We start from the raw sequence: 13,204 nt of genomic DNA on the forward strand, positions 1-13,204 counted from the left end.
TCCCATGGTAACCCATACAGCTATCGATAAAATTGCACAGTCAGATCAGAGAACATATTTGAATCAAAAATAACTCTTCCCTTTACAGCCTCCTGCAAAAGAGGACAGATTTTAGCAGCCAGCAATTGGCTTGTGGGAAAGGCAAGAATCCGTTTTAAAAAGCTAAACCAGTTACCATCTTATACAGTTTTACTAATAATCATTTATCACATACGTAAGTAATTCTGATCACCACAATGACAGGACAAAACCAGTCCCCAAAATATTCAACACAAATAACATTACATTGGATGTGTTTGGGCTCTTAACACATCTGTAAGAACCTTCAGAAAACAGCAAAAGAGAATAAACTAGCAAATAAATACGTTATGTTACAACATATTTGAGACACGTTACGTGAGATAATGAAGAACTTGAACTGACTTCTGAATTTCCCCAGGGAAAACAGAGAGCTACAGGGAATTCACCTTAGTTTAGGTAAGGTGAGACTGATGCCCTTAAACACTAAGTGATCGATGCAAACAACAAAACCAAAACCTTTCGAGGGCATGGCATAGCAAGCCTTACCACATGTGCAAAAGCTGTGGGGGCTAAGCCACAAATAGTACAGTAAGTTTTTCTTGAGAAACGTGAAAGGCTGTGGCACAATCCCGATGTACAGTCATCCTGGAGATTTACTGTGGACTCTTGCAATAGAAACACTCAGGATCTGAAAGGTGTTTGGTTTAGCTCAGCAGGGAGGGAAAGCAGAGCTACGTCTGCATTTCATTACAACCCTCCCCTCCCAAAACAGCCATCCCTGAGAGCAATGTGCATAGTCAAATTCACGCTATGTGTCGCACTCCTCCACAGCCCTGTCCTCATGCAAGCTTCTCAGAAGACATCCCCAGGTGTAACCACACATGCAGACAGCAATGAAATCCAGCTAAAAAGCCATTTTCCCCAGATACGAGCCATGCAACATCCCAACAGCCATGAGTTGGTTTTGATTAGCAAGAGGGCACACAAGCTCCCCAGCATTATAGGATAAGGAAAGCTGTATTGTGATGGGTGTCCAAGCTGGACAGGATGGGGATGGACAAAAACCTTTGCCCTTGTGAGGTTTATTCCAAGGTTTTCAGAAGCCTTCAGGCAAAAGAACTGGCCTCCCCCCTCCTTCCATCTTCCTTCATCCACTTCCTTCAACCCCGTGGGGGCCCTGCAGTAACTTGTGGGGCCCAACTGTGTGTGCTCCACACCCTTTAATGCCCCTTGGTTAACAGGACAGATGTCTGTATTAAAACTGGGTGGTATCTAGGGAGGGAGAGGAATTTGCTGACGAGGGCAGGGCTAAAGAATATGGGCGCTGCCCCTCATATCCAACCAGCAACTTTAGCAACTCAGATCCTGGAGTTGGAGGTATGATGGTTCAAAAATAAAAAATGCACACATTTTCAGGGATATGAAGGGTTTTCAATGCTTCACTGGTGCTTGTTAACTTACACTGCAATCTGTCACCACAGGACAGTGGTGCTCAGTCAGCCCCAGCAGAGCTCAGGCCTGGCTGCCATGGCTCCCCAGGGCTGCAGCGGGGTACACAGGCCCAGCCATGCCCCCGTGCTGTGGGGACCCCAGGGTGCCAATCCCACCCACACCTCTTCAAGTATTCACCCCTTAAACTCTTCCCCAACCCTCAGCAGATGCCATTTTGCTGTCAGCACAGCTGAAGTGGAGGCCAGGGCCATGCTGGTCCTAAATGGATCCCCAGCATGGAGCAATGTTAAGGCTGGGCCTCACAAGAAGAGCTCTTACCAGCCCTACTCTCCTTAGACTATTTTTATTTTTAGTTGACTCAGCAAGATCATCACCCAAGTCCTACGTTGTCATCTTCCATAACTAATTGAGAGCTTGCTACCTGTTTCTTCTGTTCACCTCACTACCCTAGTTCCTAGGCTGCTCCCCATCAGCAAGGGGAAATAAGGCCACCCCATTCTGGGGCAGGAATTTGGCCACATTCACACACGTGTTGCTGTGCCATTAGCTCGCAGGGAGAAAGAATAGGCCGTGACGTGTTTTGCTTACTGACGGAGGTGTAACAGGGTAAATCACTTTGCTTCTAAGTGCCTCTAAACTTATCTGTGGAACAGGGACCGTAAGGCAGACCATGCTTGCCAAGCAGCTTGATACGCGCAGGTAACACGGACAGAACAAGAGCCCTCGCACGACAAGCTGTTCGCGAGCCGAGTGCCCTGGTCCCTGCTACTGAAGCTCGTAAAGCAATCTAAAGCACAGCGAAGATTAAATAAACAAATCTCTGTCAGAGAAAGAGCAAGTATTTACCCTGCAGAGCACCAAAGACGCACTCAACCCAACCTTGACCGCTCCAGCTGCTGAACGCTCCCTAGCCATGAACCCACTCCCGCGCTGGCTGGCTCCCAGTTGCAGCCCTCAGGAAGACGGGAGGCAGGGCCAGGAATACAGCTGCAAGATTCAGGGCTTTCCTGTAAAAGCACAGAGCTGCTCTGAGATAAACCGGGCTAAATAGCTGCCTCTTGGACAAACCGGTTATCATCTCGCATTTGTTTTCATATATTAGTCTCATGAGGCTTCTAGGGGACCTGCAAGCAAGGACTCGACCCTTAAACAGCAAAAATAACAACATTTAAGAAAAGTTTGTGTGCTTATAGCTCCACTGAGAATTGAAGAGAAAATTCAGGGGCCGTCTGGTTTTATGGCACGATGCATTTTCTTCCATAGCATCTCCCACAAAACTCCTCACCACTTCAAAGGTGCCAGGTACTGTTTTCTCTCCCTTGACCCACAACCACCTTTCATAGATTTTTTTTGCCAACCCTCCCTTCTGCTCCACAGACACTAGTTACCTTTTCCTTTAACAGATTAACATAAATTAAATTAAACTTGGGGCAATTTTTCCTTCTTTTCAAAGCTTCTTTTCCAGCTTTGCTTAAAATCTGCTGCTTCTGAAGAAGGGCTTATGTACCTAAAAGGCAGCCTGTTTTTTTCCACCTCTATCAGTTTGGTCTAATAAAAGATATTACCTCTCCCCACAACCTGCACCTCTCTTGAGCACACTTGAAAGGAGAAAAATGTTTACACAGTGAGAAATGTAGCTGGCAAGTTATTTCCCCTGACTGCCTCCGATACCTTTGAAGGTTATTTGCAGGCTCATAAAGACCTCTTTCTCCCTCCCAACTCAGCTACTTCCAATGCTCAAAGTCACAGCCCAGAAACTGTGAACTCTTCATCTGTTGCTGTAGCAATAGCTGTGAAGTCCCAAATACAGCAGTGCAGGTCTGATCCTGCACTCCCAGGTGCCCAAAGTGCCTGGTGTGACCCGAAACAGGAGCCCTGAGAGCAATGTTGCCAGTAAATGGAGAAGGAGCAAGTCAGACACCTCTTGAAAATAAAAAAAAACTTAGCTGGAAAGCCTGATGTGCCTAACAATACGGCAAACTGCTGCAATTTAACCTGATTTTATTAATTTTTTTTTTTTTACAGCTCTCAGCATACAAAGAGCAGGTGAAGTGCACAGGCATTGCCTTCAATTGAGGGATGAGGAACACAGAGCATGGGAGGGCTGAAAGAAATTAATGTCTGTGGGTGAAGAGTTGGTCTTTTCTCTCCGAGCGTCTCAACAGCCCCAGAAGAACACAGATCTGGAGTTCAATGGACAGACCAGGACTGTGCAAAGTGACCACCTCCTCCTTCTGCAAGCTGCCTTGCCTTTTGCCAGCCCAGCCAGCAGCCTCGTTCTCCAAAAAAAAAAAAAAACACTCTGTCAAGTCAAGACTGTAAAAAGGCATTATTCTTCCGTCCCTCACACTTCAGATTACCTTGCTGCTGAAACAAAACTTACACTTTCTCCAGAAAAGTACTGAAGACTTAAACTTTGACTCACACATAAGAGTTCCCAGTGTTTTTATTGTCAGAAACACACACCATTTCACAACTGGAGTCAAGAATACTCAAATCACTTTTAAACAAAAAGAAAAACGTTGGGCAATGCCTTTTATACCAACTTCCGCAATATTTTTAATGTTATTTTAACCATGATGCCATGTTTAAACACAGTGTTAAACTGCCATCAACCATGGTCCTCTCACTGGGTTGCATTACACAGACATCTTTGGAAGTGTCCTGTGCACTCGTTCGTGCTCAGCTACATTTTGATTACATGACAAAAAGGTTATGGACCCTCTTGGAGGGGCAGCAGATGGAAATGGACTGTGAGCTGCAGAAATTGCTCTGTGCCAGGAGTGAGAGGTGGGACATCCTGCTTTAGGACATATATGTTCTCCACCCTGATTTTCTCCCATTATTGAGGCTGAGAAAGCCACTGTAAGAGGCACATGGCAACCCAACCACCATGTGAAAAATGACTTCAGTATTAGTCCAGTCCATCCAGCAGGAATTAGGCTGGGTATTAGGAAGAATTTCTTTACTAACGGGTTTATTAACGGGTTGTTAGGCATTGGAATGGGCTGCCCAGGGAAGTGGTTGAGTCACCATCCCTGGAGGTCTTTAAAAGACATTTAGATGCTGAGCTTAGTGATATGGTTTAGTGGAGGACTCGTTAGTATTAGGCCAGAGGTTGGACTCGGTGATCTTGGAGGTCTCTTCCAACCTAGACGATTCTGTGATTCTGTAATTGCAGTACCTAGCTGACAGCAGCCAGCCACTTCGGGATAGTCTTGAATGATCGGTCGGTGTCCAGTGAGGTACGCCAGGGGGTCAGTTTCACAAAGACATTTATCTTGGTGCCCCACTTCACCTCCAGACTTAGACCTGACACACTCGCATGGTGAAACACGTGGTCAGCTTGTGAAGCTGTGACTGAACACCTACAGTGCGGCCATATATATCTCCCTGTAGAAATTACTATCTCCTTCTAAAGCCATTTTTACCTACAAACTACCCTAATGTTCTCACCACCTTCCTTTTCTGTACAAAGAAAGAGTCAAATGCTTCAGTACAAATTCTGATTAAAGTGTCCCAGGGCAATACTGAACAGAAGCCCAATTGTTTGTTCCAAGACCAAAACATGAAGCAAAACCAGAATAATTCTGTCCTAAGCTCCTATGCTTCCCTCAGAAATTGAGCCATATCCTTCAGCAAGACCTCCAGGTCCTTCACAGCCAGCGTTAAGAGAATAGATACAAATGTCAAGCGACGTGGTCATAGCTGTATCTGCACAATGGAAGAAAACCCAGTGCCAAGAAGCTCTGCTGAGGCTGGCCCCAAGCTGCCATGCTGTCTTGGTCTGATCTGCAGCGCTGGGCTAGTCCAAGCACCGCTGCACCCCATGATGCAGCCTGGCTGCTATGTCAGAGGTGCACATGGAGATGCCAGAAGATGCCACTTCTCACCTCGTGGTCTCTGTACAAGGTCATACAGGTTCCGTAGAACACGTCCAGGAGCGAACAGTGCTATACTGAACTCTGGGACACCGAGCTGAGTGTGAACAGGATCCTAGGAAGAAAGGCAGACCTGGAAGAGACCTTCAGAGATCATTTCAGCGTACCTCCTCTGTGGCTTACCAGAAGGGAATCAACGAAAGGACTGCAAATTCTCTGCTCTTCCCTTGAAAATGCTCCCCCGTCCCAACACACAAAGGAAACCAGTCCACATATAAAATGTTGTGGGTGTGAAAGTAATAAACCCTCAAAATTTAGCTTAATTTTCGTCACAGCGGTTGCAGTCATCGTTTGACTAGCAAATAGCACTCAGTAACACTGATCAAGAGACACATCGGTTCATCTCTCTTGCCCCAACAGTCAAGGCAGAGACCAGGCTCAGGACCACACCACGATGCCTTCTGAAGGCAGCCTGGCAGGTCTAAGCAGTCCCTGCGACGGCAATGACGCGGTGTTGTTAGTGATGAGCTACAGCAATGCCCCAAGCAATGACATTTGGGAAGGGGGGACATGCACAGCACCTTCCACCCAGACACAGGTGAAAGCAGAACAGCAAATCCAGATAAGAAAGACTCTCACTGATTCAGATTGACCTCCCAAAAGCAAAACACTGCTTTAGGAGAGGGTGCTCTCTTCACTGCAGTACTGTTGCAGTCCCTGCTTTCGCCAGCGCACCCATGGTACGTTTACAGCTGACAGTCTGGCGGAAGATCAAGCAGTCCGCATCAACTGCGGGCTCCATAAAAGTCACCAAATTGACTCTTTGCTGAAAACTGGACTGGAGCCAGCAACTCACTCCCTGCCAGTCCTCAGAGCAAGGCTGAACTTTCCTCCTTTAAAAAAAAAAAGGCATGGAATAGGAGTAGCTCTCATCTTCAAAGTGACAATTTCTCTAAAAAATTTTGGGGTTTTTCAAGTGAAATTTGTCATTCTTTATACTGAAGAACCAGGTCTGAACTCTCTTCCCTTCTTTTTTTTCCCTTTACTTAGCTTTATTTTTTTGGTTTTTTTTTGCCTCAAAATCTCTCCCCCAGTTAATAGAGAGAGAGCAAAAAATAAAAAAGAGATAAAGCCAGGATGGGGTAAATGCTGCTGTTCTCCTATTCTCCTTTCTCCATAAGGGAAGACAAACAGTTAAGGTGTGGCAATGGCTTTGCATTTTCTACTTTTTAAATTCAAACCACTACCAAATTCTTCATCACGCTTCTATTAGGTCTAGAGAGACAATCACAATTTACTGGCATTTTCCCCCACCTCTTTTTATTTTTCCCCACCATTTCAATCAACCCCAAGAAGTTCTGGATGAACTTGTGTAAATACTGCAAGTGTAAAAGTGAAGTGCCCAGCTACAGCAAAAATCTCAGAGGAATCTTGACTTTCTCCTTTCTTGGGTCACCGGGGCAGGAAACCATTTGAGGAGACGTATTTAGGCTTCTCTGTAACTTGCCTCTTTTAGTGGACAACCCAAACTCAATCTTCTAGTGGACAATCCAAGCAGGACAATCCAAGCTCAATTAGCTCCATACGTTAATCACACACTACCACTTACGTAAGACAGAACCTGCCCTTGTTCTTCAACCTGCTGAGCCTTCCTCTTTTGAGCATAACTAAAGAAAATGAGCAGAAACCCCGACAGTTGCTAGAACTGCTACTGGCTGGCAAAATGCCTTATAGATCACTTTGGAAGTGGTTTTGTGGTCATTGATTCTGCCGAAAGCTTTGCCTTGCTCATAAACGCACAAAATTCTAGTTGAACCCCAAACCTAGGAGCACACAGCTCTCAGAAAGGCTTGTGCCTCCTGCAAAGTCCATTCAGCATCCTTAATTCCTAGAGGACTGCGATGGGAAGACACCAGGCAATCCCTGCAGCAGGTTACAAGCACATTAGCAAAGCATGGGCATTTTCCTGCAAGCAAGGTATGATTCTGCAAGAGAGAAATTTGATGGCCAACAGCACGAAAAGCTGAAGGAGCTGGGGCACTCACACTTAGTATCTGCTGATGTGAGACAATGCCACTGAGCTGATTACCCACAGAAACAGTCCAGCACTTCCAAATGATCCCAATATCTGTCATAACAAATTTCCCTTAGCACAGCGATTAGATCAAACAATCCCTGTGCACCTCCAGAGCTATAAATATTCTCCAAGTTAAAAAATAAAAAGTAAAAAAATCTCCCTCAGCACCACAGGGCATCTGATATGTGACTTCCTCCTTTATTCCTGCAGAAGAAGGTGATGGTACAAGTCAATCCAGGTCACCAGCTATAAAAGCAATATCCCGAAGCTCTGTTTGAAAGTGAAGCTTCCTTAGGAAAGGAAATACAGGGAGTGAAGATGCTCTGTCCAGAAATACAGGCAGATTTGGGCAGGGGCTCCACCTAGAACATGACCCACCCGAACACACTGGTGGTAAGAAGAGAATTTGTCCAATTTTGGCACCACTGTAAGGCAAAAAAAAAGTTAGAAAACACTAATATTCAGCCAGGCAGTCTTGGCAAGGTCTCCTGCTCCATTGTCGTGCTCGGTAACCCCAATCAAAATCAGCAGGCTGCAGAGAATTAATTGCTTCAGGGAAATGCAGTCCTTACCCATCTTTCCATCTACATCAGGCCTCCATTCCACCGGTCCCAGACACTTGTACCTTATCCTCCACTCTCAAGCATCCACCCTGTAATAACAAGCACACACAGAGTTTACAGATTAATTTTGACACGCCAGCTGGGACAGAGACTGAACAGGACCACCCTTCATAAAGCACCTCCCTGCCACCACTTGGGCTGGAGGCAAGGGGACAGCCACTTAGGGAGGAATTGAGACCACCCTCCCCTGTGCACCCCAAAGGTTATATATATATATATATATATATATATATATATACACACACACACATATATATATACATACACACTCTATACACTACAAACCTGTACCTTAAAAAAAAAATAATTAACAATAATTAATCTTGGAGTAACCAGATTAGACTTCTGCCACAAGTCTCCTTTGTTAAGAGGACGCCACCCTTAATGCATGACATCTTTAATGTATTTTTACCTTATTTAATGCAACCCAAACGCAACGTCAGCTTCAACACATTACTTTTTTGCAGCATCCCTGTGAGATAACACTCCCCTGGGAAACAAACCGACGGCAGGACATGGGAAGTCACTCCTAGAGGCAGCCTGTACCCAAGCAGAGACCTAAATTTAGGTCTTCCCAATTCCAGCCAAGGTTCCCAAAGACTGCATCAGCCTCTCTCTGACCTCACGGGAAAAAAATGAGTCTGGGCAGCTCTCAGCAGCAACGTATCAGCCATACATCCCTCATGGTAGGTAGTTTCCTTGTAGTGCTCACACAGACTTTGCCTGTTGCCCCAAGCTGCTGCTGATTCTCTCTTAATTTACCCAAAGCCCATGCAGGGGCTCAGTTTACCTGGTATGCTGCATTTAGCTGATGCTCCGTGCCCATCAAAAGGTTTCTTTGCTCACTGCAAAATCTGAGTGTAAACCTGAGCCTGCTGGAGTCAGTTCTGCTCACACTTACACCACTGGAAAAAAAAAAAATTTAGACAGAACGAAGGCCTAACTCGTCTACAAAAGGACACAGCGGCGCGACAGAAGCAACCAGCAAAGACAAATCCACTTCAGCTGGCTGATAAGCCCACGGATTTCTTGGCCATAAACTCGTGTGACAGCATGACTCAGAGAGGCATCTCACATACCTCATCAGGCTTGCACGGAGAGAGGAAGACATCCCTGTCCTGCAGTCACTACGGGAAATATTGCCCCAAAGCCACCGAGATCTGTGTGTGCCAGGACGTGGCCGTGAACTCTGCAGCACTACGTACCCCATGTCGTGCAGGAGCGGTGGAGGAAGGCACTCTGAGCACCCCCCCGGCTCAGACAAATCGATTTAAAAGCAGTAACAAATCTGAAGTGAACCGGGAATGGTTGCAAGCGCGGATTAAAATGATTTTCTGCAACTCCGGTGCTGGCAAGCAGGAGGATATTTATCCAGCCTATTTTGAGAGAGACAAGCAGGAAGGGAAGCCGATAAGAAAGCAGCGAAGACAGAGAAGTACGAGTGCCACAGAGTGCGTTGTTCCTTCTGCTGCTGCAGCTTCCTCTCGGGACAGCACCATTTACCCTGAGCTCACGGCTGTGGGGGACTCCTCTCTGTCCTTTTTCAAGAGGAAGGAGAAGGCAAGGAAGTACCTAACAGGCTCAAGGAGGTTTAAAATCCCATCTCGAGAAGATATTGGTCGGTCTATGCAAAAAGTGGATCAAGAGAGAGCAAAAAATCCACCAAAAAACAGCGCAAAAGCTCCAGCTGATTATAACAAGAACAGGAAACAGCTCAAATCTTCTCTGCTTTTGCTTTCAGAATTGATGCAGGACTTCCAGTAATTAAGCTGCGTGCAGAGTTTGCTCCAAGGGTCACATTCAGATAGCCTGGATTTAACCCTAAATTCCTGAGCTAGCCCAGGTTCACTCTGCCATCAGCGTATCGGTCAGACTTTTCTAATGGCTTTACGGAGACCTTTCAGACCTCTGCAATCTGCACCCAGTCACAAAAGCGTGCGCCTACAGGAGCCACGCAAGCAAACCTTGGAAAAACAGGGGACTCTTCTCCATCATCTCTGCCCTTGTAGCCCAAGACCCCTCTGCCCATCTGCAGTGCAGGAATTCTCAATAGATACACAGGAGAAAGAGGATTTCAGTTCTAGCAGATCTCAAATCCTCGGGACAGCCAGCCTTCAAATTGGACTGCGAACACCGGCGATTTCCGTGGCTTCCCAAAAATACATACCAGCAGCTTCCTGTTACAGAAGGACAAATTCCTGTTTCTAGTACAAATTCTGCCTTTTTATTATCTCCTGGAAAAATAACAGGGGGATGGGAGGGAAAGGAAAAATCCTTTTCCTACTCCAATGCACTCTGGAGCAGCATCCCGCTTCTCCTCCCACCAAGGGCCCCAAGCAGAGCCTTCAAGCGTTGGAGATTGCCACGCAAACCGTCTGAAACGGGGCTCCTGCTTCACATTCCACCTCTCCAACCACAGGAAGAACCAACCTCAGCTGTAAACCTACCATAAATCTCCACCATGAACCTACAAACTACTGCCCTGGTAACCTCACAGCGCACAAAGGCCTCCTACCAAGCAAGGAGGGCAAGAAATCAGCAAAACGTCGGCTCCCAGGGATGCTGGGGCGATGCAGGGCTCATATTCCGGGTTTGTGTCGTGCACGCAAGAGACTTTGGCTGCTCTGCTCCGACCTGCTCAGGAAACTGCTGGGGATTACTCAAGCTGCAGGAAACCCCGGGACAGATACTCTCATCTGGAATAAAAGCAGCTTTGATTTGACCAAGCTGAAGTCATGTCTGCAGCCCAAGTGGCTCAACATCATTAAGGCTACATGAGTAGAGTATCCACACAAGAGCTCTATGCAATTAATCCCCTTTAAAAATGAATCCCATTTTTTTCCCTTTCTCCCCTGCTTCTGGGTGGGAAGGGATTAACTGAGACTGGGTTCAAGAGACAGAAGCAACACATCTCCCAGCTAGACATGGCTCCGGTCTCTGTGCAAAGCAGGAAAGGAGGTGATGGAGAAGAGTAGTTTTGTCCTGGTTTTGAGAGGAGCCACAAAAGCGATGGGAAGGCAGTTAGTGGGGGGAAAGATTTGGGATGGGGGTAAGGCAAGAGGGATGAGAGCAGTCCAGCACCGAGAGCTGCAGTCACCAGCAGCCTGCCTGATTTGAAATGGGATTTACAGAATCACTTACCCCCAAAAGTGCTGGTCTTACCCCACAGAAGCTCATCATCCTGCATAACACATAGCCTCAAAAATCAGGGTGTCTTGTCACTACCGCAGCATGAACAAGTGGCATCTCTTCCCCAGGCTTCCAGGGAAAGCAGCACCTACTTATTCCAGCCTGAGCACCACTTAACACGTTGGTTTGAAGGTGGAGGGACACACCACCGTAAAAAAAATAATAAGCCACAGTTGCCCCTGAAATGTGGCTCAGCTGGAAAGCTACTCAAACTAGCGTTGCTAAAATTGGGACTTTCCTTGTTTTTTCAAGCAGCAGGGAACAACATGTTGGGCTCCGAGAGTTTAACAAGCAAGAGTCAAGCGGAAAAAATCTCTCCTTTTTAAGAGTTGACCACATTAACTTTCAGCAAGTTTCCGGGAGTCCTGCCAGGGCGCTGGAGTTTTGTATACTACGGAACTGTTAAAAATATTATTGTAAATGTTATTTTCAAAAAGCTTCAGAGGCCAGGGCTTGGGGTAGCGTTAAAAACAACAGCAAAGCAAAAGAGATTGTTTTAACTGCGAGAATACAAACGCATGCATGCTGTTAGCTTAGTCAAACAGCCTGCAGGTTATCACGGTGGATTCAAACGCAAAGAAAGACAGGTTGAAATATTAGAGATTTCCTCAGATTATCTCAACCTCATCCTTAAAGCTTTGTTCTAGACGCTAGAGGACATTTGATCTGAAGTACATACAGCTGCCCTGGAAATAGGATCCATATTTAGGGGCTCCACAAAAGAATTGTGAAGTTTTGGTGATGCTTGAGAAATATAAGACCCCACTCTCACAGCATGTTCTGCTCAGGTTATCCAAACGATGCACAATGCAGGGGTACTCAGAAAGAAGCCATTTAAGCCCACGCACCTATGTTTATGAGCATGCAACAAGAATGGACTTTCTGCAAACGTGTGTAACTGGGCCAAGCCTGCAGGCTTATCTCCCAAGTAGCCTTAAGGGAGAAACAGCATGAGCCAAGAGGAGGAGAAAAAGCCTGTGCTGAGCATGCACGGATCCGGCTGCAAAGCAAGAAGTGACATGCATGCATCCCTGCAGCTCACGTAAGGAGCAAACCAGTGCTCTGGCAAATACATTGCATGAAAGCCAACAAGCAATTTGATATGAACATGCATCAGCTGAGGGGTTGGGTTGGTTTCTTTTCTCCCCATTTTTTGGCACAGCACCTCAAAACTGATAAAGCATCTTTTGCACAAGAGCATGCTGCTAGGAGAAGACAGACTCTGTTTCCCTAAGAGCCATCATACAAAATGGAAGATACTTTTAGTCATAAGAGACCCAACAAATGCAGCTAAGCTCAGCAGCTGCCTCTCAAGAAAAACCTCCCAAACCATCCTGTTGATTCCAGCACAAGATGTATTTAGAATATGAGCTTTAAAACATGCATGACTGCTAGCTATTAACTTCCCTGACAGCCCTTTAAAATAGCCTCTGAGATATTAAAATCTCTCCTGTCAACCCCTCCTCTTCCTGCAAATGATTTTGTAAATGAAATAATGCAAATAACATGCTCCAGTAAGGTTTTTTTCCAATCGGTTTCCCTTTCTGTTTTACAGCAATAATCCTTTTTACCAAATTCAGTGGAATAATCGGTAATTTATACTAGCATATAAAATAGCTTCGATTTTGCACAGAGACTGCAAGCTTCTGGAAAACCACAAAACAAGGAAGCAATCAGAAGTATTCAAAAAGGACTCTGCTATCAGCAAAAAGAGCTAACACAGCCCTAACATGTCAGAGCTAACGTATTTTGCATATATATATTTATATATATAAAACAGACAATTCAAGCAGAGTAAACTTCCAGAGAGCACACGTGGAAGCAGCTGTCTGGATGCTTTCTGGCATCGAGGTCTGCACAGCGCAGAAGTGCATCCCTGCTGAATTCCCACTTGTTACAGAGGAACTGCCTCCTCCAGCAGCTGGCAGGGCCCAGCCAACCTGCAGACACCCTACCCTGAC

At 46.0% G+C, this 13,204-nt stretch overlaps 1 protein-coding gene across 5 annotated transcripts in view; it reads right to left on the reverse strand.

Moving 5' to 3' along the window:
• Positions 1-13,204, reverse strand: part of LOC121064539 (mitogen-activated protein kinase kinase kinase 3-like) — a 77,979-nt gene that overhangs the window by 48,476 nt on the left and 16,299 nt on the right. For 4 of the 5 annotated variants that reach the window (XM_040546181.1, XM_040546182.1, XM_040546178.1 and 1 more), the window contains exon 2: positions 8,004-8,083. In XM_040546181.1, the coding sequence (XP_040402115.1) occupies positions 8,004-8,007 (4 nt within the window). In that variant the 5' untranslated portion in view covers positions 8,008-8,083. Of the gene's footprint in view, positions 1-8,003; positions 8,084-8,844; positions 8,939-13,204 lie in introns of those variants that run through there. The other variant, XM_040546179.1, reaches the window with a different exon arrangement.

The sequence above is a fragment of the Cygnus olor genome, chromosome 2, assembly GCF_009769625.2.
Source record: "Cygnus olor isolate bCygOlo1 chromosome 2, bCygOlo1.pri.v2, whole genome shotgun sequence".
Taxonomy (NCBI): domain Eukaryota; kingdom Metazoa; phylum Chordata; class Aves; order Anseriformes; family Anatidae; genus Cygnus; species Cygnus olor.